Source organism: Xyrauchen texanus, chromosome 20, assembly GCF_025860055.1.
Source record: "Xyrauchen texanus isolate HMW12.3.18 chromosome 20, RBS_HiC_50CHRs, whole genome shotgun sequence".
NCBI lineage: Eukaryota > Metazoa > Chordata > Actinopteri > Cypriniformes > Catostomidae > Xyrauchen > Xyrauchen texanus.
In genome coordinates, this window is record NC_068295.1 from 38,944,599 (window position 1) to 38,971,418 (window position 26,820).

General features: G+C 41.1%; 1 protein-coding gene across 1 annotated transcript in view; it reads right to left on the reverse strand.

Annotated features, from left to right (window-relative positions):
- Positions 1-26,820, reverse strand: part of LOC127660590 (CUB and sushi domain-containing protein 1-like) — a 524,643-nt gene that overhangs the window by 106,562 nt on the left and 391,261 nt on the right. The window contains exons 34-39 of the mRNA XM_052150909.1: positions 26,195-26,319; positions 22,383-22,479; positions 7,772-7,876; positions 1,467-1,585; positions 1,220-1,289; positions 681-797 (exon numbers count right to left, since the gene is read on the reverse strand). Of these exons, the coding sequence (XP_052006869.1) occupies positions 681-797; positions 1,220-1,289; positions 1,467-1,585; positions 7,772-7,876; positions 22,383-22,479; positions 26,195-26,319 (633 nt within the window). The remainder of the gene's footprint in view (positions 1-680; positions 798-1,219; positions 1,290-1,466; positions 1,586-7,771; positions 7,877-22,382; positions 22,480-26,194; positions 26,320-26,820) is intronic.

Consider the following 26,820-nt stretch of genomic DNA (forward strand, 5'->3'; position numbering starts at 1 on the left):
AGAGGGAAGTCGTGTCAGAGTTGGGGTATGTTGTTGTATTTCATATATGATTATGAAGACAAACTTTTTTATTTTATTTGGCAAAACACAAGCAGACCTCATTTCTGTGTAAATTGTCTATAAAATAAATATTGCTTAAATTGACCACACTTTACAAATGATTTTAACAAACAATTGCATTTCACCATGAATATATATATATATATATATGTATTTCCAAATAAAACATTATATTCAATGACAAAAACAATATATGTTGGGACTTCATTTTATTAATTAGGAATTGATTTGATTCTGAAAAGCGCCCATTATATTCCATAATGGAGACATCTGGTAGGAGTTAAAAAATTAAGAGGGATTTGTGATGTCAGCAAGAAAGGAAAATCATTGCAGAGGTGGAGAAGGTTATTATAATTTGATGAAAGATTAAAAAGATATTTTTAATATTTTAATACAGATATTACATATATTAACAAAGAAAATGAGTACATTTTGATTTCATGCTGATTTTTAGTTATTAGTGTCATTACTTTTATTTAGTTACTTCCCAACACTGATCATAATGAACCAGTTCACTGCTGTGTAAAAAATGTACAGAGACCAGACTCCTCTAGAGATCATATTTGAAGTCATTATCTCTAGCCTGCTGACTCATACTCACAAGCTCTTTGCACACTCACCATATCCAATGGGTAGCACAATTCTCCAAGTGCAGTCCAAGTTTCCAGGGTAGTTCCCAGGGAATCCCGGGCTCAGGATCACATTACTCATATCATAAAGGGTTCCTCCACACTTTGCTGGTGAACAGAAACAGAAAAGGCAATACTAACGCTATAGTTCACAAAATAAATTAAAAATCTTTAATTTACTAAAACGTATGTTGTTCCACAACGATATGACCATTCACTTGCATTGTATGGATGGCTCTCATTGTATGGATAACATTCTGCTTAACATCTCTGTATGTGTTCCATGGAAAAAGTCATACCATTGAGGAACAACGTAAGGGTGAGTAAATTATGACAGATTGTTTTGTATTTTATTTTGGGTCAAACTTATTCACAAACACTTCGGTATTTGAATATTAAAAAGAAAAAAAAAAAAAAAGAAACTACACACAAAAAATGCTACAAAATAATAATAATAAAAAAAACATCTAAAATGCTATGTTATAGGCTTAGAGAATTGTGCTTTCTATATAGTATGGAGGGACATGTACCTATACACAGGGGAGGGGGGTAATTCCAGCGTCTCACGGTCCCTGGCATACACGTTATGTGAGAATGTCCCTGCAAAAACAAGAGATCACATGATCAGCACTCTGGCGGCTTATCCATCTTCTTATTTTTTGCCCTTGTCTGCCTGTGTGCAGGTGTAGCATGTTGTATTTGTGTTAGCATGAAGTGTAACTATATTTCCCAGACTGGCAGCAGCAGTGTCAACGCTGTGGATAATCAGCAACTCACCTGAAGCATGTAGCCTGGCTCACAGCTCAATGACACCACCTCGTTCACCATGTACCTGTCCCCGTTCTTGATGCCGTTGGCTGGGACTACGGGCTCTGGGCAGGTAGTAAGACCCACAGCTAAATGAGATACAGATACGGTGTTAAGACTAAGGTTAAAATAGTATTTTATTTGTTTGTTTTTTAAATACAATTTTAAAAAGTATTTCCAATGTACTAATTTCAGTTTAGGTTTGGTTATACTGCATTCAAGTGCAACTGGGACACTCTGACTCTGAGTTATTACAAGATGTCAGGCATTCAAGTGAGAAATAAAATACAATGACTATCGAAAATCAACAATAAAAAATAGCAAAACCTATTGTTTCTGTTGCATAGGTGGATAAGAAAAGTAAATGCATCTGTATACAATACCTATGTAGTATTATTCATGCAGAAGAATTGCAGCCATATGATTTGAATCTAGGAAAAACCCAATCTTAATCTTGGAATTCCACAACGTCATAAATTGAAAGACTTCTGTGCCAGTTTGGTGGATCTGGGGCTTCAGATCAACTGTGAAAAGAGCAAGCTCTTCCCGGTTCAGAGCATGTGTTAGACTCGGTCTCTATGATAGTGCGCCTCAAGAGCAAGCGCACACAGTCGGTGCAGAACTACCTGAAAGACCTCCTCTCTCAGGGATGCGCCACCATCTGGCACCCACGCCCAGACCTCTGGAATCTCCATGTCTGGCCCCTGGATGGGATGCGGAAGACCTAAGTGGCCTACCACTGGTGGTGGTAGACACGATCACTCAAGCCAGGGCTCCCTCTATGTGGCAGCTGTGTGCCTTGAAGTGGCGTTTGATCATCGTGTTAATAATAGTAATAAAAATGTATTTTATATAGCGCCTTTAAAAGTTGCATCTCAAAGCGCTTTACAAGAGAAAAATTATTAATTAATAATGATACATTAATACAAGAAAACATGCAATTAGAATTTTTTTTAAATAATACAATAATAAATCACATAATAATCACAGAAAAGCAACCCTAAAAAAAGTGAGTTTTAAGGGAAGATATAAAAATATTAAAAGATTCAGCATGTCTAACCTCAGAGGGAAGAGATTTCCACAGTTTTGGAGCAAAATAATAGAACGCCCTGTCACCCATAGAACGTAGACGAGAAGAAGGAACAGTTAAAAAACTGATTTGGAGGAGCGGAGATCACGCATTGGAGTGTAAGGGGTTAAAAGTTCAGACAAGTATTGAGGGGCCAAACCATGCAAAGCCTTGTATGTAATCATGAGAATTTTAAAGTCTACATGAAACCTGACAGGAAGCCAGTGCAAGGACTCAAGACAGAAGTGATGTGATCACTTGTCCTGGTCCCTGTCAAGATTCTAGCAGCAGAGTTTTGCACATACTGCAATTCATTTAAAGTTGTACAAAAGTATTGATCAGTTTTTCAGCCACCAAGAAAGATAACATGGGGCACAGTCTTGCAATGTTTCTGAGATGGATGAATGATGTTTTAACAGAATTCTTGACATGGGGATCAAATGTTACATTTGCATCAAATATCACCCCCAAATTTTTCAATTTTGTTTGCAACTCCAGATAAGAGCCATTCATATTTAAGGTTAAAGAACCAGCTTTACGAAGCTGGCGGGGTGAATCAATGAGCATTACCTCAGTCTTGTCAGTGTTAAGACAAAGAAAATTGAGAGACATCCATTTTTTTTATCTCAGTAATACATTGTACAAGAAATGCGACAGCCACACAATCACCAGGTTTTGAATGGATGTAAATCTTGGTGTCATCCGTGTAAAAATTAAGGCTTAGAGATCTTAAGAGCTGACCAAGGGGAAACATGTAAATGGAGTGGTGGCGGCGTAGTGGGCTAAAGCACATAACTGGTAATCAGAAGGTCGCTGGTTCGATCCCCACAGCCACCACCATTGTGTCCTTGAGTAAGGCACTTAACTCCAGGTTGCTCCAGGGGGATTGTCCCTGTAATAAGTGCACTGTAAGTCGCTTTGGATAAAAGCGTCTGCCAAATGCATAAATGTAATGTAAATGCTAAAAGTAAGGGCCCCAAAATCGAACCCTGAAGAACACCACATTTAACCAAACCAACCTATGACCTACATCCACCCAAGGAAAAAAACTGCCGACGATCTGAGAAATAAGATTTGAACCAGTTTAATGCAGTATCAGTAACACCAAAGACTGTCTCAAGACGTGTGAGTAAAAGAGAATGATCTACAGTGTCAAAAGCGGCACTCAGATCAAGGAGGATCAGAATTGAAAGACAGCCAGAGTCCGATGCCATTAACAAGTCATTTGTGACCTTCACTAATGCCGTTTTAGTGCTGTGGAGTTTGCGAAAGCCAGATTGAAGGGGCTCAAAAACATTGTTTACAGTGAGATGAGTATATAATTGAGAAGCCACAATTCATTCTAACATATTTGCAAGAAAGGGAAGATTAGAAATAGGACGAAAGTTGATAAGATTGTCGAAATCCCAGTTAGTCTTTTTATGTACAGGTGTTACAGCAGCAGATTTAAATGCAGTGCACAGGGAGTCATTTATTATACTCAAGACAACAGGACACAAAGAGGCGAAACATCATTTAAACAAAAAAGTTGGCATAGGATCAACTATGGAAGTGGCAGCTTTCATTTGTGATACCTCTTTACCAAGAGAAACCAGGTCAAGTGAGGAGAAATTTGAGAAAGAGGTACCAGAGAAATAAGAAATACAAAGAGGAGAAGCAGATGAGACAGGATAATTAAGAATGCCTCTACGAGCATTGTTAATCTTGGTGCAGAAAAAATCAAGAAATCTATTACAGAGGTGAGTTGATGCAGGCACAATTGAGGAACTGTTACTTTTGAGCAATTTGTTAATGGTATGAAACAGTTGTCTGGGATTTCTTTGATTATTGGCAATTATCTGAGAAAAATAACGGGACCTGGCGGATACAATTTCTGCCTTATATTCATGCAAGTGGTCTTTCCAAGCCTGGTGATGTAAGTTCAGGCCAGAGAGATGCCACCTTCACTCTATTTTGCTACAAGCTGCCTTTATAGAGCGCAGCTCATCATTATACCAGGGAGCGGAATGTACAAAGGAGACAGACCGTGATTTCATAGGAACAAATGAGTCCAAGCCAGAAAAGAGAACAGTATTTAACATAGATATTTTGGCCTCCAGTGGGTCAGATGGAGAAAAACAAATTAAAGAAGAGTCAATAAAGTCACTTGTTCTTCCTGAGACAAAGACACCCAGAGATGCGCAGTCGGGTCAGTGCTTTCCTTCCTGCAGGAGAGGCTGGAGGGGCGGCTGTCCCCCTCCACCTTGAAGGTGTATGTGGTCGCTATAGCAGCGCACCACGACACGGTGGGTGGTAAGTCCCTGGGGAAGCACTATCTATATATATATATATATATATATATATATATATATATATATATATATATATATATATAGTTGGGTCTGCTAAATAAGAGTTAAAATATATAATTTTTAATGATGTGTCACAGTAAAAGTGTCTCGATATCATAATATAGCAGGGTCTGAGTAATAGAAAGAAGAATAAATGTTTATACAGTCATAATCAGCCATTGAAGTCATGGTTTGAGTGAAATTGACATCACGACTGAACAGCTCTATAAAACACACACCTTTAGTGTTCATTTCACCTGGAAACTGCAGGGAATTGTACCTGGAGACACATATAACAAGTTTTGCAAAAATGTATATATAGTCACGTTTTCACTATGAGACCAGGTTGTCTTCATTTGCGTTCCAGACGGAAGGAAATCATACAATTTTGTACATACAATGAGTGTGAGAAAATTATGAAATAATTAAATTTTTTATTAAACCATCACTTTAATATAGATTCAGCATATTATGCCATGGCATTATTGGGGGGATTTCATAAAGTGCTAAAATTAGAATGTTAGGTAGACCTACTCATCCAAAAGCACATGCTCATTGTAATTGTATGCTCTCATTTAACCACCCGGTTTCAGGGAGTAAATTATGTACCGTGATAGAGGATGTTGCCATAGTGACATCGGTGGTGTGGCACATGAAAGCATGCTTTCTGCATTCTCCTTGCTTAGGCTGCACAGCGGGTGTCAGCGAGGTTTTATTGCAGTGCCATGCTTTTAAACTGTTTTTTTTTATAGCATCAATCATTTAGTGTTGTGTTTGTGTTCCTCAACCAATCAAGCTATATATACATATATATACACACACACGCACACACTGATCAGTCACAACATTAAAACCACCTGCCAAATATTGTGTAGGTCCCCCTCATGGCGCCAAGACAGCGCCAACCTCAGAATAGCACTCATCTGTGTTAAACTACCAAATAGATGCCGACCACTTTCAACATGGAAAATACTTCTCATTGCAACATGGCAAATTCTCAATCTAGTCTCACTACAAGAGTCAATTGCAATGCCAAGTTCGGAATCCCTATACCAGGGAGATAACTACAGTGACAAGGTTTACCTCTGGCGAGCAAACCTTCTCTTCAGGATTCGTGCATCTGCGTGTTCCAGATGATGAATCTTGCACAGATATAAGAGCTTTATACTGCGTGTTCCAGATTGCAAGAACCCTCTCTGGGCTTCCAGGAGATCCACATTACTCAGCTCCTTCATGTCCAAGGCTGCTGAAAAGGAATTCAGCTCCTTCCCCACTGTAACGTGGCCCTGAGCCCCAGTGGAAGATGTTGCCATCACCGAACTCATCGATCGATCGATCAAGGAGAACAGAATTTCACAACTAAACCTCTTTCCAGAGACCTTGGCATTAGTGTATACCTATCTAATGTTCTTTAGATAACATAATATGTGTATAATAATCTGTGAGTTATATGTTTAATTAATAATAAGGTTTTCACCTTATTAATAAAGAAACAGCTATTTATCTTTCCATGTGATAATAGTCATACTTTGCCACTGTTACATACAACCATTTGCATTTTCCATCCTATACGCTTTTATTTACCTATTCATTTCTGTTATCTTTTAGCATATGAGTACCATTTTGTTAGTTATTCTTGTTTATCTTTTTGAAAATAAAAGTAATTTTATTAAAACTGTGTGTTCGTTGTGCTGATACAGAAGGGCTCTAAAGGGTGAGGCTGAAACTCATGAATCCTTCAGATTAATCAGATGACCAACTCCTTCCAATTGACATATTTCTAATTTATTGAATGGTCCATTTGGATAATTATTTTAGTATTAAGGTGAAACTCCTTAGCTGGTGTCCCGAGGATGGAGGGTGGGGCCGTCTGATATTAATAATCACACACACACACATACTCCACACACGTATGTGAAGTGTGATCAAAAAAGTGTCTTGTGTGAGGCCCAGTTCATTTCAATTGGTGCCAGGGTGATTGTCACTACATATCTATCTGTAATTTTATTTTAAACTTCCAGAAGTTTTGTAGACAAACTTTCCTTTACTAGTTGCATGTTACATTACTACAACCAGTGCTCACAAACCAGTCCTTTAAACAGATGAGAAAAAAAAAACTGCGCTGTCCCACCGATGACGACACTATTACAAATGGACAAATGGCAAATGCGGAAGGTGAATTAGGTAGGGTAGTAAATATGAGGTTTTTTTTGAGCACACTAAAGTTTACAGTCTGAAATGCTTGCAAATACACATACTGTATACAGTACACAAAAGACAAAGATCCCCCATTTAGCTTTAACTGACTGTAGGGGCAAGTGCTGTTAGCGAGCACCTATGAAGGCCGGAACGGTACATGAGGGGGTGGGTGGCCAGCTGGAAGTTCCAGAGGATCCCTGATGGCCCTGTTCAGAATTTGAAATGAAAATGGACATTCACATGCTTGAATCTCATTAACTCACATTAACATCCTTAATTTCACAAGCAGCCAGTGTAGATGACATTGTAAAAAATGTCTACAACTATAAATGTCTAAATTTACATTGGCAAAGTCTTTAGACTTGTTAGAGGCATATAAGGTTGAACCCCATTGTTTTTCAGTTTTCTTCATGCTGGTGCTGGCTAACACTGACATTGTGGCTGAGCAAATAATGACAGCTGGGGAGGAATGTCTTTACCTTTCCAAACAGCAGAACAGCACAGAAAAAAAATAGAAATAAAATAAATTAGCTGACTGTGTGTGTGTACATGTGTTTGTGAGCCTGCCATGTGTGTTTGGCTGTGAAATGTATCAGCAAGCCATGCACTGGAACGTTACTAGGGGCAAAGGGTTCAAGATAATGAAAGCACCATGGTGTGACATGTACTATACTCACTTTTGTACTCAAGGTGAAATCCTGCTGCAACGACACTGATATCTGTATGGAAGTGCAGGTAAAGCTGGTTGGACGTGCTGTTCAACAAGGCTGGAGCTGTTGTACCTGGAAGATAACAGCAGAAAGGGGTCTGAGCAGGAAAAGAGCTGGAGATATGGAGAGCTAGTAGCACTGGAATGAGCTGTCGAGTGTGTCTACACATGAATTACTTTAAAAAACTCAAATTATGATTAATAATTATTGTTTTAAATGGATTAAAGTTGGAGCAGAAAGTGAAGGAGAAGCAGCCAGCAAGTGTTTTACTGTTTAAAAAGCATTGTGGGTTGCATCTCATGAAGTTGCTTGAGAGAATGACCAGCTACCCATATTTTCAGATAACATTTATTTATTTATTTTCATTTTGAAAGTAATCATGTCTGGGGCTACATTGAGAAGGCTAAGCTGATGAATTTTAATGAGGTTTTTTTACATTTAGTCAGCTATTTTCTTTTTACCATAGCTGTTGATTGATTATTTTTAAAAATCTAATTAATTACATGGCATGCTTATTCAATATTTGAATGCATCACAATAAATCACATATACCGTAGAAAAAAAAAAAATCTAAAATATACTGTAAGTCAAGACTATTGCACAAGTGTGTGGCTTATTGTATGTATTGCAACAGTTTCTTGGTGAAATGAACACTAGAGCTGCTACAACAACAATGACTTTTATTCCCTTTTCACAAATCACCAGTAAAACGGCAGATAATCAGTTAACAAAAAACAGAGTATTTTTCGTCCTTTTACTCACACAGTGCTATGTTATGACATCGAAACACTTTTACAATAGGGCATGACTTGTAACGTGATGCTTTAGTTTGCATGACATAAACATCAATTCGATTACAAACAACATCAAGAATGATTAAACTGCTCAACTGATACAAAGGACCTGGGTACGAGTCCTGATGTTGACACTTGAGACAAACGTGTCATAGAAGGACCACAAAATGATATGGTTGCTTCAGCAATTGTGTATTTCATCTCACATTTGCTTTAATGACACTATCGGTTAGATTTAGGTTTAAGGTTTAGGGCACATTGATTGGCTATTTCGCTCAGAACAAAAGTACTAAAAGTCATCACTGGGGTGGTACCCTCAAAGGGACCTTTTGTACCTCTAGTTAGTTATGAAAATGTATTACTCATTTATAAAGAATGTGTACTACTCATTTTGGGTATATAATTTTACCCTAAGAACCTATTGTGTACCTTTAAGGTACATTTATGGCACTTTTCCACAGCACGTTACGGTTCGACTCGCCTCTGCTGGCTTTTCTGAACTTGCTTTTCCACTGCAGTTTAGTGACGCCTCAACGTGGGTGGGATTATAGGCTGATCGTCATAGTTGCGCCGCATCTACTGCCGCGACATCTCTTAATCTCGACACAAAACAATTTCAAAACCGCTAGCTGTTAGCTACTAGCTCATTGTGCTGCATAAAGCAGTTGTTGCATGGTGATTCTACACAAGTGTAACAGTTAAATTGGTCTGGTTGTTTTAGAAGCTTTCCAGTAGCTGTCAACTAAATAAAGTGAAGCTTTCAAGCAGAATATAGAGTTAACGTAACAAAACGTACCATCCTCCATCCTGGCGGAGTCCAGGGTACTCTCCCTCCCAATGCTCGCCGGTTTAGATCACGTCCATTTGGTCGAGCCACTTCCACATTTCCTTGATGGTTCTGTAGTCACTTTTACGTTTTTTACATTTTTTTTACTTTTCCCTACACTGTTGGTAGGGTCGATGGTAGCCGTGTCTCGAAAGACTTTTTCGTTTATTTCGTCGCTAACAAGAGGAACGTCTGCACCTTGTTTATTGACCACGGCATGGTTTTGCCCACAGCCATATCATTTTACAATTTGAAAGGCGCGTGAACAAATGATACTGCTATCGATGTAGATAACTTTAAAACTAGCAAATCCAGTGACGCTGGTAGTGACAAATCTCTCTGAACAATCATTGATCTGCAGGATTTTCACTTCACATTTAGTATCGGCTCGGCTTGCTTGTCAGGTACTATCCACAGTGGAAAACCCCCCAAAAAGAAAGCAGAGTAGAGTCGAGCTGTACCGTGCAGTGGAAAAGCCCCATTATTCAGTCACCATTAAAGGGTGATAAGTGTTACTTTTGTTGAACTCAGAGCCTTTTAAATTCAAGCCATTCTTCTTTACTCAATTGTACTTTAGAAAAATGCAGATTTATGTGCACTAAGAATCACTGAGGAGAATCCAATGCGCCATATGGATAACCGATATTCCAGTCGTATATATTTTTTTTACCTTATACTGTTAAATAATTTCAATAATTCAATAAAAACAATGATAATTTAATCACAGATTAGTTAAGTTTACTACTTAATGTTACTTAAAAAAATAAGTGCAGCTCACTTTTGACTAAATAATACGCTTACTTAAAAGAAGCATGCAAACCGATTGCCTTCAATCTAATGTAAACTAATTCGATTTTACAGTGATACATGGAGATTAAGCACTGATTTTCCATCTTACTGAATACATTTATCTTTTTTATGAATATATGGCAACACTGCCACTCCAGGAATTTAACTAGAAGCTATATGGCTCTATGGATGCTCAGATCTGTCTTTTATTATGTTGGCCAAAAAAGGCAGTTTTACCTGTTTGAAATCATATTAGGAGCTAATACTATAACACATTATAGCCTGCATCAGAAATGTGTGTGCTGTACTAAATGATAACAGCGTGCACACAAGAACAAAAGGGTAAAAAGGTGTAAGCAGCTGTTAATCATGGCAAACTAATCACTCTCGCTCGTTTTGGAGGTCGGCCAAATGAAACGACGTTGAGTAAAAGGACCAGCAAAAAAGGAAGTGTTTGACAGGCACTAGTCATTGAAGTGTGCCACTATCTTTCTGTGGTCTTATGAGAGAACTTTCATCACAGCTCTGAGGGAAGAGTCACTTATCATCCGACTGAAAAGCAAAACAGTCAGTGCCACTCTGGATTCAAAGCAGACACTTTTTCTTTTACTAATAATTATACGGGGGAAAAAATAATACTGAGTAAAACATCTTTGAAATGTGGAGGAAACTTTCACAACCAATTTGACTTGATTATGTGATTAGTTATGTTATGTATTAGATTATTATGAGACAAAGTAATTAGTTACTGTCTGATTACTGTATCTGTCAAATGTACTTTTAACTCTTTCCCCGCCAAACACGGAATTTTCCGTGTTTTTGCAACTTCCCGCCAAACACGAATTTTCCGTGTTTCTAAACGCTTCCCGCCAAACACGGAATTTTCCGGGTTTCCGTGTTTAGGTGTTATCACGGTAAGGAAGACCCCTCCGCATGTTTTGAAAGAGTATGCAACTCTTTGATCAAAGAAACAGAATGCGATCGTCTCAAACATGAAGAAGTGGAGTATGAGAAGATCAAAATATCAGACATAAACATGCCTTTTTCTCAGCTTTTTGTCTGAAATGTTGTTTTTGACAAAACCTACCTCTGTTCAAGTCGCAATAAAAAAGAACAAATGAAGATAAAATAAAATAGTTTTTTTTTGCCTAAAAGTAGAGGCTCAGATCTTTATTTTGATATATAGCATCTTCATATATTCATGGAAGAAAATATTCTGCGGGCCATTAAAATTTAGCGAAAATCGTCAAAAACCCTGGCGGTGGCTGGCAACTTTTTTTAAAAATGCTGGCGGGGAAAGGGTTAAAACTGTTCTTTAACTAATTAACATTTTGTTTAAGTCAAAAAGTCGTGTTTTAACATATCAGAATTTAAATTCTTGTAATCAGAGTACAGTTACTAACTTTCAATAAAGTTAATTACTTTAAGTATATTAATTGGGTCCAAGCATTTGAGTTTTTTCAAGTGGTATTATAGTTAAAAGTCAATGTTAGCCACTGAAAAAAATATATACTACATTGAATAAGTTGGTTTCATCTCATATCAAACATGTAAAAATGAATGCTCTAGCTTATAAGTGAATATAGTTCTTGATTGTTTGTTATCTTTACAATGCATCATCATGTATGAATCCTAAAGGAGAAAACTTTGTCAAATTTATTTGCTAATTTGAGAACATTTCACAGGTAAATGTCTTTCGAAGCTGATGTTCCCAGCATGCACCGGGCTTGAATAATTAATGAGTTTGCTTAGTTTCAGTGTTTGATTTACACCAATTTTATTGTTGATTTTGTTGTAACATTTGGTTACTTCTTGTTTTGTGAAGTTAACTCAAAATTACCTGTTCATGATCAAAAAACATTATCTTTTGATTGTTATTTGATGTGTTTTCTGCACCAAGTGTTGAAGTCTGCGTACATAGCTCTGGATCTTGTTTCTATTGCAATTAAAGCTAGGTGATGTTGTCTAATATACTACAAATCATGCATTAAGCATCCTTGTGGAAGATGACCATATGTCATGTGATACATGATTAAATATGTTTAAAAACAATACATTGAAGCCAGTACATTTTTAAAAGCTTAGCTTAATTCAATGCTTCATTTTTGAGTAAAATGTTCAAACAAAAAGTGAATAAAATTGACTTGAAACAGAGTATTGCAAAGTAAACTATACTTGAGAAGTTCTAATTAAAGCCACCACAATTTGTATGTAGCCTTTACTTGAAAATATGTATGTTCATTTACTCGCAATTTCTTGGAAATTGTTTTCTATGTTTTTTTAAGTAAACCTCACTCCATTTTATTCAGTGTACATTAAATGTATTCGCATTCACATTAGAAACAAATGTCATTTTTACTTTAAAAAAAGATGGACAGTTTGTAGTTCAGCTTGCAACTATTAGTCAATAAATGCAGACATATTCATTTAAACAGCTGAAGTTGAGAAATGAACATTTGTGAAATGCATCAGAATCCAACATCTCTGCTTCCCTCCGGCTTCATCTTTTTTTCTCTCCTTTGAGCTTATTTACTCTTAAGCCTGTTCTTTTTTATCTCCCTTTGCGAATGACGGTACAGTTCAAATACTGTGTAAAGTAAATAAGGCAGGAGTAAACAAGATTGTAAAAGGAATCAACAAACATTGTTTATAGTATTCAATGCCTTGCTATACCGCAATCCACAGAGACCATGGATGAATGCTTAAATACACCCACATAGCCACGGCATGTTCCCAGTGAATTGTTTAGTTTGAGAAGAAAGATCCTCTTTTTAACTCACTTCTGTAGCACTTATTAATACAAGGCTTGTTTACATCTTTTCACAAATGCCCAGAATAGTGTCCTATGGTTGCCAGGAAATGGTTCTCTGACATGTTTTGCATTAAAAACATTGTGCCGTGGTTCTGACTGCTAATATCCCAGTAATTCCGGGGCTTGTGTGAGTCTAAGTACATTAGATTGATGACCGAACTCTGAAAAATGCCCCTTTGCGCATGAATGACTTTACTAATCATTTTTGGATGAAGTTTGACAGCTCTGAAGAGCTTATCTAGTGCCCAGCTATTCAGAAGTCTATCATCTCTATTAGTGACAAGGCAAAGATCAGATCTTAAGACAGTCAGCGGAGATCCACATGGGCTTAAATGGACTTTGCCAGTCAGAATATGGTGATGACAACAGTAATATTTACAGTACTGCATTATATTGGATGCAAACAAGGACAAAGGGTGACTTATTCTTGGAGATTAGGAGGACTTGAGAAGGATTCTTTGTGAAAAACAGTGTAACGGTTACCCTGTCTTGTCTCACTGTTGCCCTTTGTTTGTAATTTTGTCACTTTTGTTATTCCTTAGTTTTCACTTTTGTCACCCTTGTACCTCCATAGTCTTGTTTTCCCTCGTGTTCACTGTTCATTGTTTTCACCTGCCCTTGTTAATTTGCCTTTGGTTTCGGTTAATCACCTTGTCACCTAGTTTGTGTTCTGTTTGTTCATTGGCCCCTTTTTTCCCATGTTTTTGTATTTATATCCTGGTTTTTGGTTTAGTCCTTGTCTGTCGTTGAATGCTGTTGTACGTAGTTTGTGCTCGCTCCCATGCCCGTGTTCCAGTTCCTGTGTTTTCGTGTTTTGTTTTCATTTGCCCATCGTGGTAGTTTTGTTTATTCATGCCTGTTTGTTTCCTTCAATCAAATAAACCCGCATTTGGATCCTCATCCCTTGTCTGACTCCGACCTCATTCATTACAGAACGACAGACCACACAATGGATCCAGCGGTTATTCAGGCCAACTACAGGTTGCTCAGCCTCAAACAAGAGGACCGCCCTGTTGAAGACCACATCAGCGACTTCCTCGCACTGGCGAAGTTCACGGACTTCCCGGACTCAGCCCTGGTGGTTTTCTTCAGGGACACTTTACACGTTTCGCTCAGGGAGCGTTTGCCGCCGGCTACGCGTGATTGGACTCTCCACGACTTCCTAGAGGCGACCTTACTGGTCTGCGGCTCGCCGTACACCGTGGGCTTCGCCGAGAAGGACCCTACCTCTCCACCCACTGTGGAGACCCTTCAGCCGTCCGGGGCTCCTCCTGTCACACCTACCCCGGTCTGCAAGCCAGAGCCTACGCCTGCCCTGGCCAGCGAGCCTGAAGTCACGCCGACCAGGAACAGCGTTCCAGCGTCGCCAGTCGCCTTCCATGAGCCAGCGCGGCCCACTTCGTCTGCCCGGAGGAGGGAGAGAAGACGGGCTTCGGCCTCCCGGCCCGCGCCAGCCCCGGTCTGCGAGCCAGAGCCCACGCATGTCACGGTGAGCGAGCTAAAGTCCACGCATGTCACTGTGAGCGAGCCTGAGTCCTCGTCAGCCACGGTGAGCGAGCTAGAGCCCACGCATGTCACTGTGAGCGAGCCTGAGTCCTCGTCAGCCACGGTGAGCGAGCTAGAGCCCTCGCATGTCACTGTGAGCGAGCCTGAGCCCTCGACCGTCCCCGAGCCAGTGCCTGTAGCCTCAAACGTCAATGAGCCAGTGCCTGTAGCCTCGACCGTCCCTGAGCCAGCGCCTGTAGCCTCGACCGTCCCTGAGCCAGCGCCTGTAGCCTCGACCGTCCCTGAGCCAGCGCCTGTAGCCTCGACCGTCCCTGAGCCAGCGCCTGTAGCCTCGACCGTCCCTGAGCCAGCGCCTGTAGCCTCGACCGTCCCTGAGCCAGCGCCTGTAGCCTCGACCGTCCCTGAGCCAGCGCCTGTAGCCTCGACCGTCCCTGAGCCAGCGCCTGTAGCCTCGACCGTCCCTGAGCCAGCCTGTAGCCTCGACCGTCCCTGAGCCAGCCTGTAGCCTCGACCGTCCCTGAGCCAGCCTGTAGCCTCGACCGTCCCTGAGCCAGCCTGTAGCCTCGACCGTCCCTGAGCCAGCGCCTGTAGCCTCGACCGTCCCTGAGCCAGCGCCTGTAGCCTCGACCGTCCCTGAGCCAGCACCAGTAGCCATGACCGTCCAAGAGCCAGCACCAGTAGCCATGACCGTCCAAGAGCCAGTGCCAGTAGCCAGGTCCATCCAAGAGCCAGCACCAATGGTCGTGCCCATCCTAGAGCCAGCACCTCTCGAGCCTTCCAGGGCTCCTCCTCCCGAGTCTTCCAGGGCTCCGCCTCCCAAGTCTCTCAAGTCTCTCGAGTCTTCTAGGGCTCCTCCTCCTGAGGTTTCCAGAGCTCCGCCTTCCGAGTTTCCCGAGCTTTCCAGAGCTCCGCCTTCCGAGTTTCCCGAGCTTTCCAGAGCTCCGCCTTCCGAGTTTCCCGAGCTTTCCAGAGCTCCGCCTTCCGAGTTTCCCGAGCTTTCCAGAGCTCCGCCTTCCGAGTTTCACGAGCTTTCCAGAGCTCCACCTCCTGGGCTTTCCAGAGCCCCGCCTTCCGAGCTTCCTGAGCTTTCCAGAGCTCCGCCTCCCGAGCTTTCCAGAGCTCCGCCCTCCGAGCTTTCCAGAACTCCGCCCCTCAAGCCTCTCGAGCCTTCCAGGGCTCCGCCCCTCAAGCCTCTCGAGCCTCCCAGGGCTCCGTCTCTCAAGCCTCCCGAGCTTTCCAGAGCTCCGCCCTCCGAGCTTCCCAGAGCTCCACCTCTCAAGCCTCCCAGGGCTCCGCCCCTCAAGCCTCTCGAGCCTCCCAGGGCTCCGCCCCTCAAGCCTCTCGAGCCTCCCAGGGCTCCGCCTCTCAAGCCTCTCGAGTCTTCCAGGGCTCCGTCTCTCAAGCCTCCCGAGCTTTCTAGAGCTCCTCCTCCCGAGCCTCATGGGGCTCCGCCCCTCAAGCCTCTTCAGCCTTCCAGGGCTCCGCCCCTCAAGCCTCTTCAGCCTTCCAGGGCTCCGCCCCTCAAGCCCCTCGAGCCTCCCAGGGCTCCGCCCCTCAAGCCCCTCGAGCCTCCCAGGGCTCCGCCCCTCAAGCCCCTCGAGCCTCCCAGGGCTCCGCCCCTCAAGCCTCCCAGGGCTCCGCCCCTCAAGCCTCTCGAGCCTACCAGGGCTCCGCCCCTCAAGCCTCTCGAGGCTACCAGGGCTCCGCCTCTCGGGCCTTCCAGGGCTCCGCCTCTCGGGCCTTCCAGGGCTCCGCCTCTTGAGCCAACCGAGCCTTCGACGGGTCCGCCCTCAGAGCTTCCCGAGCCTCCTACGGCTCCGCCTCCAGAGCCTTCCTCGGCTCCGTCTCCTGAGCCTTCCTCAGCTCCGTCCCCGGAGCCTTCCAGGCCTCCGCCTCTAGAACTGCCTACGGCGCCACCGCCCTCGGCTCCACCTCCTAGGCCTTCCTCTGCTCCATCTCCTGAGCCTTCCTCTGAGCCTCCTGAGCCTCCCTCAGCTCCGCCTCCTGAGCCTCCCTCAGCCCCGCCTCCTGAGCCTCCCTCAGCCCCGCCTCCTGAGCCTCCCTCAGCTCCGCCTCCTGAGCTCCCAGAGCCTCCCCCAGCTCTGCCTCCTGCTCCTCCAGAGCTTTCCATGGGTCCGCCTCCCTTGGCTCCGCCTCCTGGGCCTCCAGAACCTCCCACAGCTTCATCTCCAGAGCCCCTCTCAGCTCCGCCTCCGGGACCTGCCCCTTGCCTTGTGGCCAGCTCCCAGGCCATCCAAACCGGCCTCTGTCCTGTGGCCACCTCCCAGGCCCCCCGAACCGGCCCCTGCTCTGCGGCCATCTCCCAGTCCACCTAAACCCGCCCCTACCCGGTGGAAGCTTCCCAGGCCACCCGACCTGGTTCCCAGCACACACCCCCAGAGACTGCTAATCTGCCCTCTCGCCCTCCTTTGTCTGTCTCCGTGTCCCTTGTGCCCCCCTTGGCCTGCCTGTCCGCCCCTCGTTGCTCCCTGGACTGCCTGCCTGCCCCTCGTCGCCCCCCGGACTGCCGGTCTGCCTCTCGTTGCCCCCTGGACTGCCTGTCTGCCCTTTGTGCCCCCTGTCATTTGTCAGTTGTTCTTCCTGTTTTTTTGTTTTGTTGATCGTCTGGTATCCGATCCTTGAGGGGGGGGGGTATGTAACGGTTACCCTGTCTTGTCTCACTGTTGCCCTTTGTTTGTAATTTTGTCACTTTTGTTATTCCTTAGTTTTCACTTTTGTCACCCTTGTACCTCCATAGTCTTGTTTTCCCTCGTGTTCACTGTTCATTGTTTTCACCTGCCCTTGTTAATTTGCCTTTGGTTTCGGTTAATCACCTTGTCACCTAGTTTGTGTTCTGTTTGTTCATTGGCCCCTTTTTCCCATGTTTTTGTATTTATATCCTGGTTTTTGGTCTGTCGTTGAATGCTGTTGTACGTAGTTTGTGCTCGCTCCCATGCCTGTGTTCCCGTGTTCCAGTTCCTGTGTTTTCGTGTTTTGTTTTCATTTGCCCATCGTGGTAGTTTTGTTTATTCATGCCTGTTTGTTTCCTTCAATCAAATAAACCCGCATTTGGATCCTCATCCCTTGTCTGACTCCGACCTCATTCGTTACAAACAGGCTAACAATTGGAAAACTGCTGTCCCATTACATCTATACTATTATAGCTGTAGATAAATTATTTTCTAAAATTAAATTAAACTAGCTTGAAAAGTGGTTAAGACAAGTGATGTTTGAAGAAAGCAACAAAAAAAAAATCAAGGTAAATATATCTTGTTAGCAGAATATTTTGATTTAGAAGATGTAATTTTGCCAAATTATGTAAAAACTGTGAAAATACTATTTAATTGTGTGTATTTATGATGCAATTTTTTTTTTAGCAACAAACCTCTTCAACTCTGCGGATCCGCCAGCAGAGCCAAAAGGGGGGCGCTGTGTCATATCTCCTAATACATCTGTCAGGCATTTGGGGTATCGTTTGAAAATTTAGAATCTGAAGATAACCATCCCTTTTGCATTTGTTACATACAATAACAAAATAAGGCCTAAAATATTTGCATTACAAATCATCAGCACCTAGAGTTCATGTGGTAGAAATACTAAGAATATTAAAGGTTTTTTTTTCAAATAGTGCTTAAATAGACAAATCACATTTGAAATGAACGCTCTCATTCTCAAAAATTTTATGTACAGTTTATTAGTTTGTTCTAAAATCACAGTTTCCAAAACAATCACACATTGAAATATAATGTCTGTAAAAATACAAATGTCTCTTTTTTGCACCAATCACTGCTGCTTTAAGACCTAAATAGTTAAAAACGATATATCTGCTTTGACCTTAGGCAGTTTTCTAAAAAAAAATAAAAAATATGTGTTCCAGGAGGAAAAGCATGCTAAAAAATCATCAGAAATATATGTTATTGACTAACTATTATACAATACATACATTACATTATCGCAAAGAGGAGGATCTCAGCTTTACAATGACACATAGATTGAGCTTCTAGTCCACTCAGAGGCCAAGACATTCTATGAAACAATAGGGGTGGTCCGTGAACTGAAAATTATTCTGAATGTCTATGGATGAACACATCTGTAAGGGCTAAAATGTATTATAGAGCCACCTAAATTTCAGATCGGCATTTTGTAAAAAAAAATTAAAACAAATAATTCTAGTACTTGCTGCCATCTAGTGGAATAAAAGGGAGGGAGATGGCATGGAAAGAACCAAAATTACATGCTTACAAAGGCCAAAAAAAACCTAATTATTATATAAATAATTATATATATATATGCAAATGGCAGTCCTAACAATGCCCCAGAGTTGACAATACAGAATATGAGATGTGCTTGAAATTACACTTTGGTGGGAATTTTCATAACTTTAATTTTGGCACGAGGCTTAAAACAAACTCCATGTGAAAGTTGAAAATAAAATAGCCTTTAAAACAGCTCATATACTATAATATTTAGTTTGACCTCAACCATTGACTATCAACATTTTCTGAAGGTTTAGCACCTCCTTCCACAGAACATTTGTTGAAAACCTATATTGTACCTTCATGTAAAGTGTCTGCTAAAACTTGGGGCTGCGCCATGGAATCGTAATTAAAAAAGCCTCATTTGGTGTGCGATCATTTCCTGATCTAAACCACTTCCCTTCTTCAGATGCATCACGGGCAGTCAGAATTAGGTAAATAATGACGCTGTTATCGTTTAAAGACACAAAAAATGTGTGCAGTTGTAATTGAATTGCTATTTGTTGAGCCGCAATTAATCCTGCATGATGTAAAGTGTGGGGAGACAGAAACACAAAACATATCTGACAGTTTAATTAAGGGTATTATCCTAATGGATTTGTGACTAGAGGAAGAATGAAACGACTGTTTGAGATGGGCGAATGTGTGGGGGATATGAATGCGTGGCTACAGGAGAGCAGAGAGTGCATTTTAATGGCACACCAAACACTTCTCCTAATGACGCTGTCTTACCCGCCATGTCTTACCAATGTTCACAAATTACTCCGGGCTTCTATAAATTTGGACCATTGAGATCGGAATGAGGGGAAATTACCGTTTCATCATCAAATTCAATCATAGACTGACGTCAGGTTTGATGGAAGAAGACGGTTTAGCATTTAAAGACTGGGCTTTAGAGAATTAGGGATGGGGAAGGTGTGGGGAGCTAGACAGTGTGAAGTTCAGATGAAAACGTGCCTCGGAGCGAATGCAACTCCCCGGTTGAGTGACCTTTTGCCAGTGTACTAGTGTGCCACTGAGGCGGAGTTCATTACAATCATGTTGAAAGTGTAGCTAGAGGCCTGGCCACAATTCTGTCCTCTGGGAAAGCACAAAAAAAAGGTTAAGTGTCCTCCCTCAAAGGAAGATCTTGCCCTCTCATCCTAATCCTGATGTGAGACACGGGTTTGTGTCTAAGTTTTAATTTATTTATTTACATTTATGCTATTTCTGTTTTGCCTCTCCTATTTTACTAATTAGCTGTTTTTATTTGATTTGTTCCTCTTCTTAACCTTCATTACTTTGTATATCTATGTATTGTTTTTGAAAGGGGAATTTTGTGCATAGCATGTCAATTGACTTTCTTTTTTTCTTTTTACAAACATCAAGATTTTAGATTAAAATAGATATGAATGCATAAGGGAAAGTGTATATTTTAAGTCCTGTAACTGGCCACAAATGGAAGTTTCACAATATTTTGCCTTCACTAGCTTAAAATGTGGTGTAATAATATATATATTTTTTAAGTACATGTATTATGTGAAGTCTCTGCTTATTACACGACGCTCTGAAACACTCGATTCAGACTGTTCAATGGCGCCATCTAGCGGTCGGATATCTTTGAGTAATAACTGCACATCCGTGGATTAAGGCATATCAGACCGGTCATCTGAGTATTGTAAGTCAACTTTCCTGCTTCTCAGATCACTCTGCAATCTCTACAAGTAAGCTAATCAAAAAATCTGAACTCAAATCAATGTTTATGTCCATTCATTTGGAAGTAGTCTTGTAATAAGTTGGATAATGAGCTGTCAGGCAGTAATTTTCCCCCCAAAACCAACAGAACACACTGAGAACATTATTAGGAAATCTATGGTTCTATTAAAGTGCACAACATAGTATTCTGCTGTTGTAGCCCATCTGCCACAAGGTTTGACGTGTTGTGCATTCTGAGATGCTATTCTGCTCACTACAAATGTACAGAAGGGTTATCCGAGTTACCATAGCCTTTCTGTCAGTTCAAACCAGTCTGACCATTCTCTGTTGACCTCTTTCATCAACAAGGTATTTCCATCCGCAGAACTGCTGTTCACTGGATGTTTTTAGTTTTTGGCACCATTCTGAGTAATCTCTAGAGACTGTTGTGCCTGAAAACCCCAGGAGATCAGCAGTTACAGAAACACTCAAACCAGCCCATCTGGCACCAACAATTTCTGGCACTCAGAAATCAGAGATAAAATGTTTCCCTATTCTGATGGTTGATGTGAATATTAACTGAAGATCCTGACCATTATCTGTGTGATTGAATGCATTGCACTCATGACTGTCTGCTTAGATAATTGCATGAGTAAGTAGGTGTACAGGTGTACCTAATAAAGTGCTTAGTAAGTGTGTATTGTTTCATATTTGGATAGGTGATGCATAAAAAGTCTATACATTTAAGTTAAAATTAATATACATGTATAAGGGAAAGTGTATAGGCCTACTTTAAGTCAGGTAACTTGTCATGATTGCAAGTTTGTCGATATTTTAATCACCTGTTTGCCAGCACTAGTTTAAAATGGTGCTGTGGTGTGACAAACTAATTTAAAAAAAATATATATATATAAGTCAATGAAGTCTCTCAGTTAATATGTGCCCAAAAAATCTGCATGCAAAATAATAAAAAATTTATTAGCAAAACATTGTATAAAATAGTTTTAGATAGAATATAGCACCACAACACAGAATATATCAACTAACCATATTTATTTATTTTTTACATTCACGTTGAATTAATATGAATTTTTTTTTTTAAACTGAACACTGAGATGGCACTCTCTCTATTCATTTAAAAATGTCACCACAAGCCACTGACTTATGCATAAGTCAGTAGGACTGTATATGTTTTTTAATTGTTGTATCAATGATTTATTCTTTTTATATATGGTTTTAGATTTTGATTTTAATCTGTAAAGCTCCTTGAGAAGCTATGTTAAAAGATGCTAGATTAAATAAAACTAATTATAATATTATCATTATTATTAATTTGCTGTTTGAGTATGAAAAGGCAACATTTTTCAAAATATACATAGATTGATAATCTCACAAAAAGGAGCTGAGACGAAGAAAAATATGATAAATATTATGAACATTTTAGTAAATTAAGAGAAAACTAAAATGCATGCATCAAAACACAAGTGATAATGACAGTATTTATAACAGTCAAAATATCAAATCCTTCCACTAAAAACTGGCAGCTTACATCTTAATATTGAAATGAACTGGGATGGAAAAAATGTGGGTGGTGAGATGCCAACTGGAACCCAAAAGGGCGTAAGAATTGATACTGTTCATCCAAATCTAAAACAAGAGTACTCATCTGTTATGTAAAGGGTGGCACATGGACAGTCTTACAGGACTGGAGCGCATTTGAGTATTTCAATGAATTCAGGGTCATAAAATCAGAGGTGGAGACTGGGTCTCAATTGTATTGCAATATAAAAATGTAATGGGGTATAAAGAACTACAAGATATGTAAATGCAGTAAAACATCTGTAAATCAGATTTTATATAAATCGAACAGACTGTTAATGAAATAAGCAATTAAAAGGGTATGAATAAAGACAATACAAACCTGAAAAGCTCCCAAGCTTGGGCGCTGTCATATCACCACCATCGTAGATTTCTAATGAGTCCCAGTTATGCTCAGTGGCAAAGCTCATGACTTGAATCTGAAAGAAAATATCACTTGAAATAACAATAATCTAAACAAAATATTCAACCAATTAATTTACTTAAAGTGGACAAATTTTACAATTTTGCAATCTAATAAAAATTTATTTTTGTACCAAAACAGCCATAATTTGTTTTTACATGATTGTTTTTGCAAAGACTTCTATGTGAAAATAACCTCAGTTAGGATTTGCTAAACTCCATGTCAGGGTTATTATAATTTTGAAACTTAAAATATATATATATATATAATTATTATTTTAGTTTATTTTAGTTCATTTGAATGGAGTGTAAATAGTTTTAAGTTAATATTTTCTTGGAAAGGTACTGCTGTAAACACAGTCAGTTCCCTTTCGTAGGAACTCGAACTGCGTTATCACACTGGGACATGCCCTGAGTGTCACGTGGTCTGAAGCCCTTATTAAATCACTCCAATTTATTGGCTGTTAGCGCTTAAGCGACACCCCTAGGGAGCTATGTCACAGGCTCCATAACACCACTTGCTTTGGCGCCATCGAGTCCAATTTTCTTATCTTCAGTGCACAATCTAGTCTAGGCCGTGTTGTACCAATAACTCATGTCGAAGCTGGATCATTATTATTGTCGCTTTTGAGTGGCAAAAAGGATGGAATTAAAGAAGTGACTCACATCCTTTTATACAGAATAATTTCAGAGCAATTTTAATGTGGCTTTTACCAAACATTACAAGGGTCTGACAGGGATAGCTGCACTGTTTGAGGCTCGCAATTTCTCACCATGAGGTGTTATCCCCACTTCTTCCAGTTCCACAGTCTCCAGATTGGAGCTCCGTGTGAGGGGGCAGTTTAGGTTTTTCGGCTTTGTGTATGAGAAGATTGGAGTGCGAACAAACATTGGATTCTTCCTCGTGTTTGTTGCCCTCCCGTTAAGAGAAAGCACGAGAAAGCACATACGTAACTTAGACGTCTGTCACTCACTTCGGCGTTGTGTCGAAGAAGTGACACTAGGGGTCCAATTTAAATCACGCCATGCGCTGAGCTGTGTACGTGCACTGCTGACACAGGAGCGGGCAGGTATTTCATGTGCAAAGGCGACCAGCTGTGTCAGACTGCCATGGTATGCAGATTGGAAGGGGCATGTCCAGTGGCGCTGTAGGCTTTGGCAGTCAGTGAAGACGTTGTCCTACAGGCCTTGAAGGGGAGCACAGGGCGACCCCGCCAGGTGGTAGGGTTCTCGGGGCACAGGTAGAGCTCAACAGCCCTGTCCACCTGGGGAATCGCCGTGTACCTGTGGCCCGCTCCGCCATCGAGGGTAGCAAGAGCAGATGAGCGGGTGGCTTTGTGACGCGTGGAGAGGGGTGCCCTCCATGAAAAACGGGACCGGGGGGGGGGCGCGGCTGTTAGCGGCGCGGAGACCACAGCAACCAGTCATCCAACCGCGATAGCTGTGGGGAGGACGGAGGGTTCTAGTCCAGCCCCACGCTGGCAGCGGCCCAGGCAAGCATACCGGACATCTGCGCCTCAGCCTGGGCGTGATGGCCCGAAGGCAGCAGCCCAGGGGAGTCATCCGCATCAGATGCCGCGCTCTCTGATGCAGCGGCGAGCTTACCCACCTCGAGCTCCAGAAGATAGGCAGGCTGGCTGTGAGGCGAGCCACTGTTGCCTCGAGCATGGACGGGAGTCAACAAGCAGTCCGGGGGGCGGGTGGTCTGAGGGGTGTACCCGGTGGAGCTGCACCCACTGCCATCCCCAGATCGCCTCCATCGCCAGCCACATCGTCCTCAATCCTGTGGGAAGAAGGAGCAATGCAGGGGGCGGCTGGAGTGGCATGCTTTCTGTTGAAAGCGAGCCGCGACCGCAACGTTGCCATGGCCATGCTCTCGCAGTGAGAACATGAACCATTCACAAACGCTGCCTCGGTGTGATCGCAGCCCAGACACACGAGACAACGCCTGTGGCCGTCTGAATCGGAGAGCACTCTACCGTATCCAGGAACTTTACAGGGGCGGAAAAGAATCTTTAAAAAGATGCGTCCTGAAAAGGACGTTCAACGCCGCTGTGCAAAGCTTTTTAGAGGAAAATACTCTTTTACAGAGAAAATCACTCTTTTAAATAAACTCTTTAAGCACCCAGGGGCAAACTGCACTGCTGTGCAGAGAAGGAGAAAAGCCACTGAAGTGCGCCGTAGATCCAACAGCAGGCAAAGCGTCAGAGGAACAGGAACAGGTGTGTGACTCGCAGCTGACTGCATGCACGACCATCGGCTCCGAAGAACATTTCTGAATGAACTCGACGGATTTCCCCGCTTTTATACCCGTATGTCCGGGGGCGGGGTATGCTGTCTCCCTACTTCTCATTGGCCTTTTTTCATAGATCAGAGGCATATTCGGCACTCAAGAGAGACCCCTAGTGTTGCTTCTTCGACACAACTTCGAATTGAGCGACAAACGGGGAACAGTACAGCTCATTTTAAATAGATGCTTCTCAAACTCTGATAGTATTGAATCAGTATTAATGTATTAAATCTAATAATCATGTTGTGAAGACAAATGACAGTATATCTGATGTTGAATGTTAACTTGAATTCTTGATACTCCTGTTTGATACCTGACAATCTTAAAGCAGTGTTTACTTAATTTGTATCTTTGTTCTATTATTGTATTTATTTATTTGTTTTCATTTTGTCTATTGCTTGTAATTTGTTTCTTTGTTACTTATTTTGTTAATGACTGTTTACTTTTCTTGAATAATGCTTGAAACACTTGGAGCAATGTTTACAGAAAAAAGATATTTAAGGCTAAATGTCATTGTGTTTATTTAATTTGTTAATATTTATAATAATAAATAAAGCAATGTGTTCAAAAGCATATTAGGTTTTGCTGTGGTATTGATATTGGTTTAACAAATTGGGTAACACTTTACAAAAAGGTTAACATTAACATAACAGGTTGATATTTGTTAACATTAGTTACTTGAAAACATTACTTTTCATGAACTAATACTGAACAATACTTTTACAGCATTTATTAATATTGGTTAATGTTAATTACAACATATAGAATTACATTTTTAAAACCAGAAGTTGTACATGTTATAATTAGTTAATGCCACTAAAAACTAAAATAAACTAACAATGAACAGTTGTGTATTTATTAACTAAGATTAAAAAATGTTGATTAAGATTAACATGATTAATAAATTATGTAAATATATATTGTATTGTATTGATTTATTGTTCATTGTAAGTTCATGATACTTAATGCATAAACTAATATTAACAAATGGAACCTTATTATAAAGTGTTACCAAGAACGGTAACATTTCACTGGTATTCTGTCGACTAGCAGTACTTAAATGTTGGTGTATTGGGAACCCTATCTGTTACAAACAGTGGCCCCAAAAAGTATTTGGACACTAAAGTCACACGTATGTATGAATGTCATTGATTTAAACCAAGTTGCATTTGACGATTTAGATAAGCTTAAAATTTACGCTCAACAATTTGGTGACGCAGCTGGATCTTATACATAAAAAAAACACTACCTTGACCTGCATAATGCATGTGTTACAATGCTAAAATGAACTTGATCTGCATAATGCATGTTTTACAATGTTTTATGTAATGTTGTTCCCTTGCTGCGATGAATGAACTTGTGGATGAAACCGTTTCCACCGTGTCATTTCTGCAGGTGTATCTTGCATTTGACGAGTTCACGTGTTGCTCTTTTGTACTTGCCTGGATACCAGCTCCCTCTGTAACACTGATCTTCCACACACAGTTCAGGCTGTTCCCATATGGCTCGGGGAACCCAGGGGAGAGGATGGTACCTCGCCTTTCTGTCAGATTCCCACTGCATGGAACTGTGGAGCGAAACACAGGCAGAATTGATCTCACGCTGAGCACAGAATAGTACAAGTGCCTGAACTGAGTCTTGTGAGAGAGGCGGCACACTCCGGATATGTTTATACCTGAGGTAACGTGATTCAAATCCATCATCTCCCTGCTAAAAAACATACATTCCCTGCATGGCAAATCTCTTTCTGGGAACTCTTTAGTGTTTTGATCTCATTTAAGATATAATCAGACATCATTGTCTTTTTAAAGCCTTATGTTTTAGCCAAAGAAGATGAACACAGTATTCTTTAAAGCAGACGTTCTTTGCAGGACTGTAGGGAAAAATAATGATAAATGCAAATAATAAATTAAATTAAAGATAATATATAATTTTTTAAAATGCGAAACAAAAACTTTTCAGCTGATGTCACAAATCCCTCTTAATTTTCAACCCCTGATGTGTACTGCCACCTTTTCACAATCCAATGAATTCTAATTGGCTAAAATCAAGTCCTGCCCTACACTGA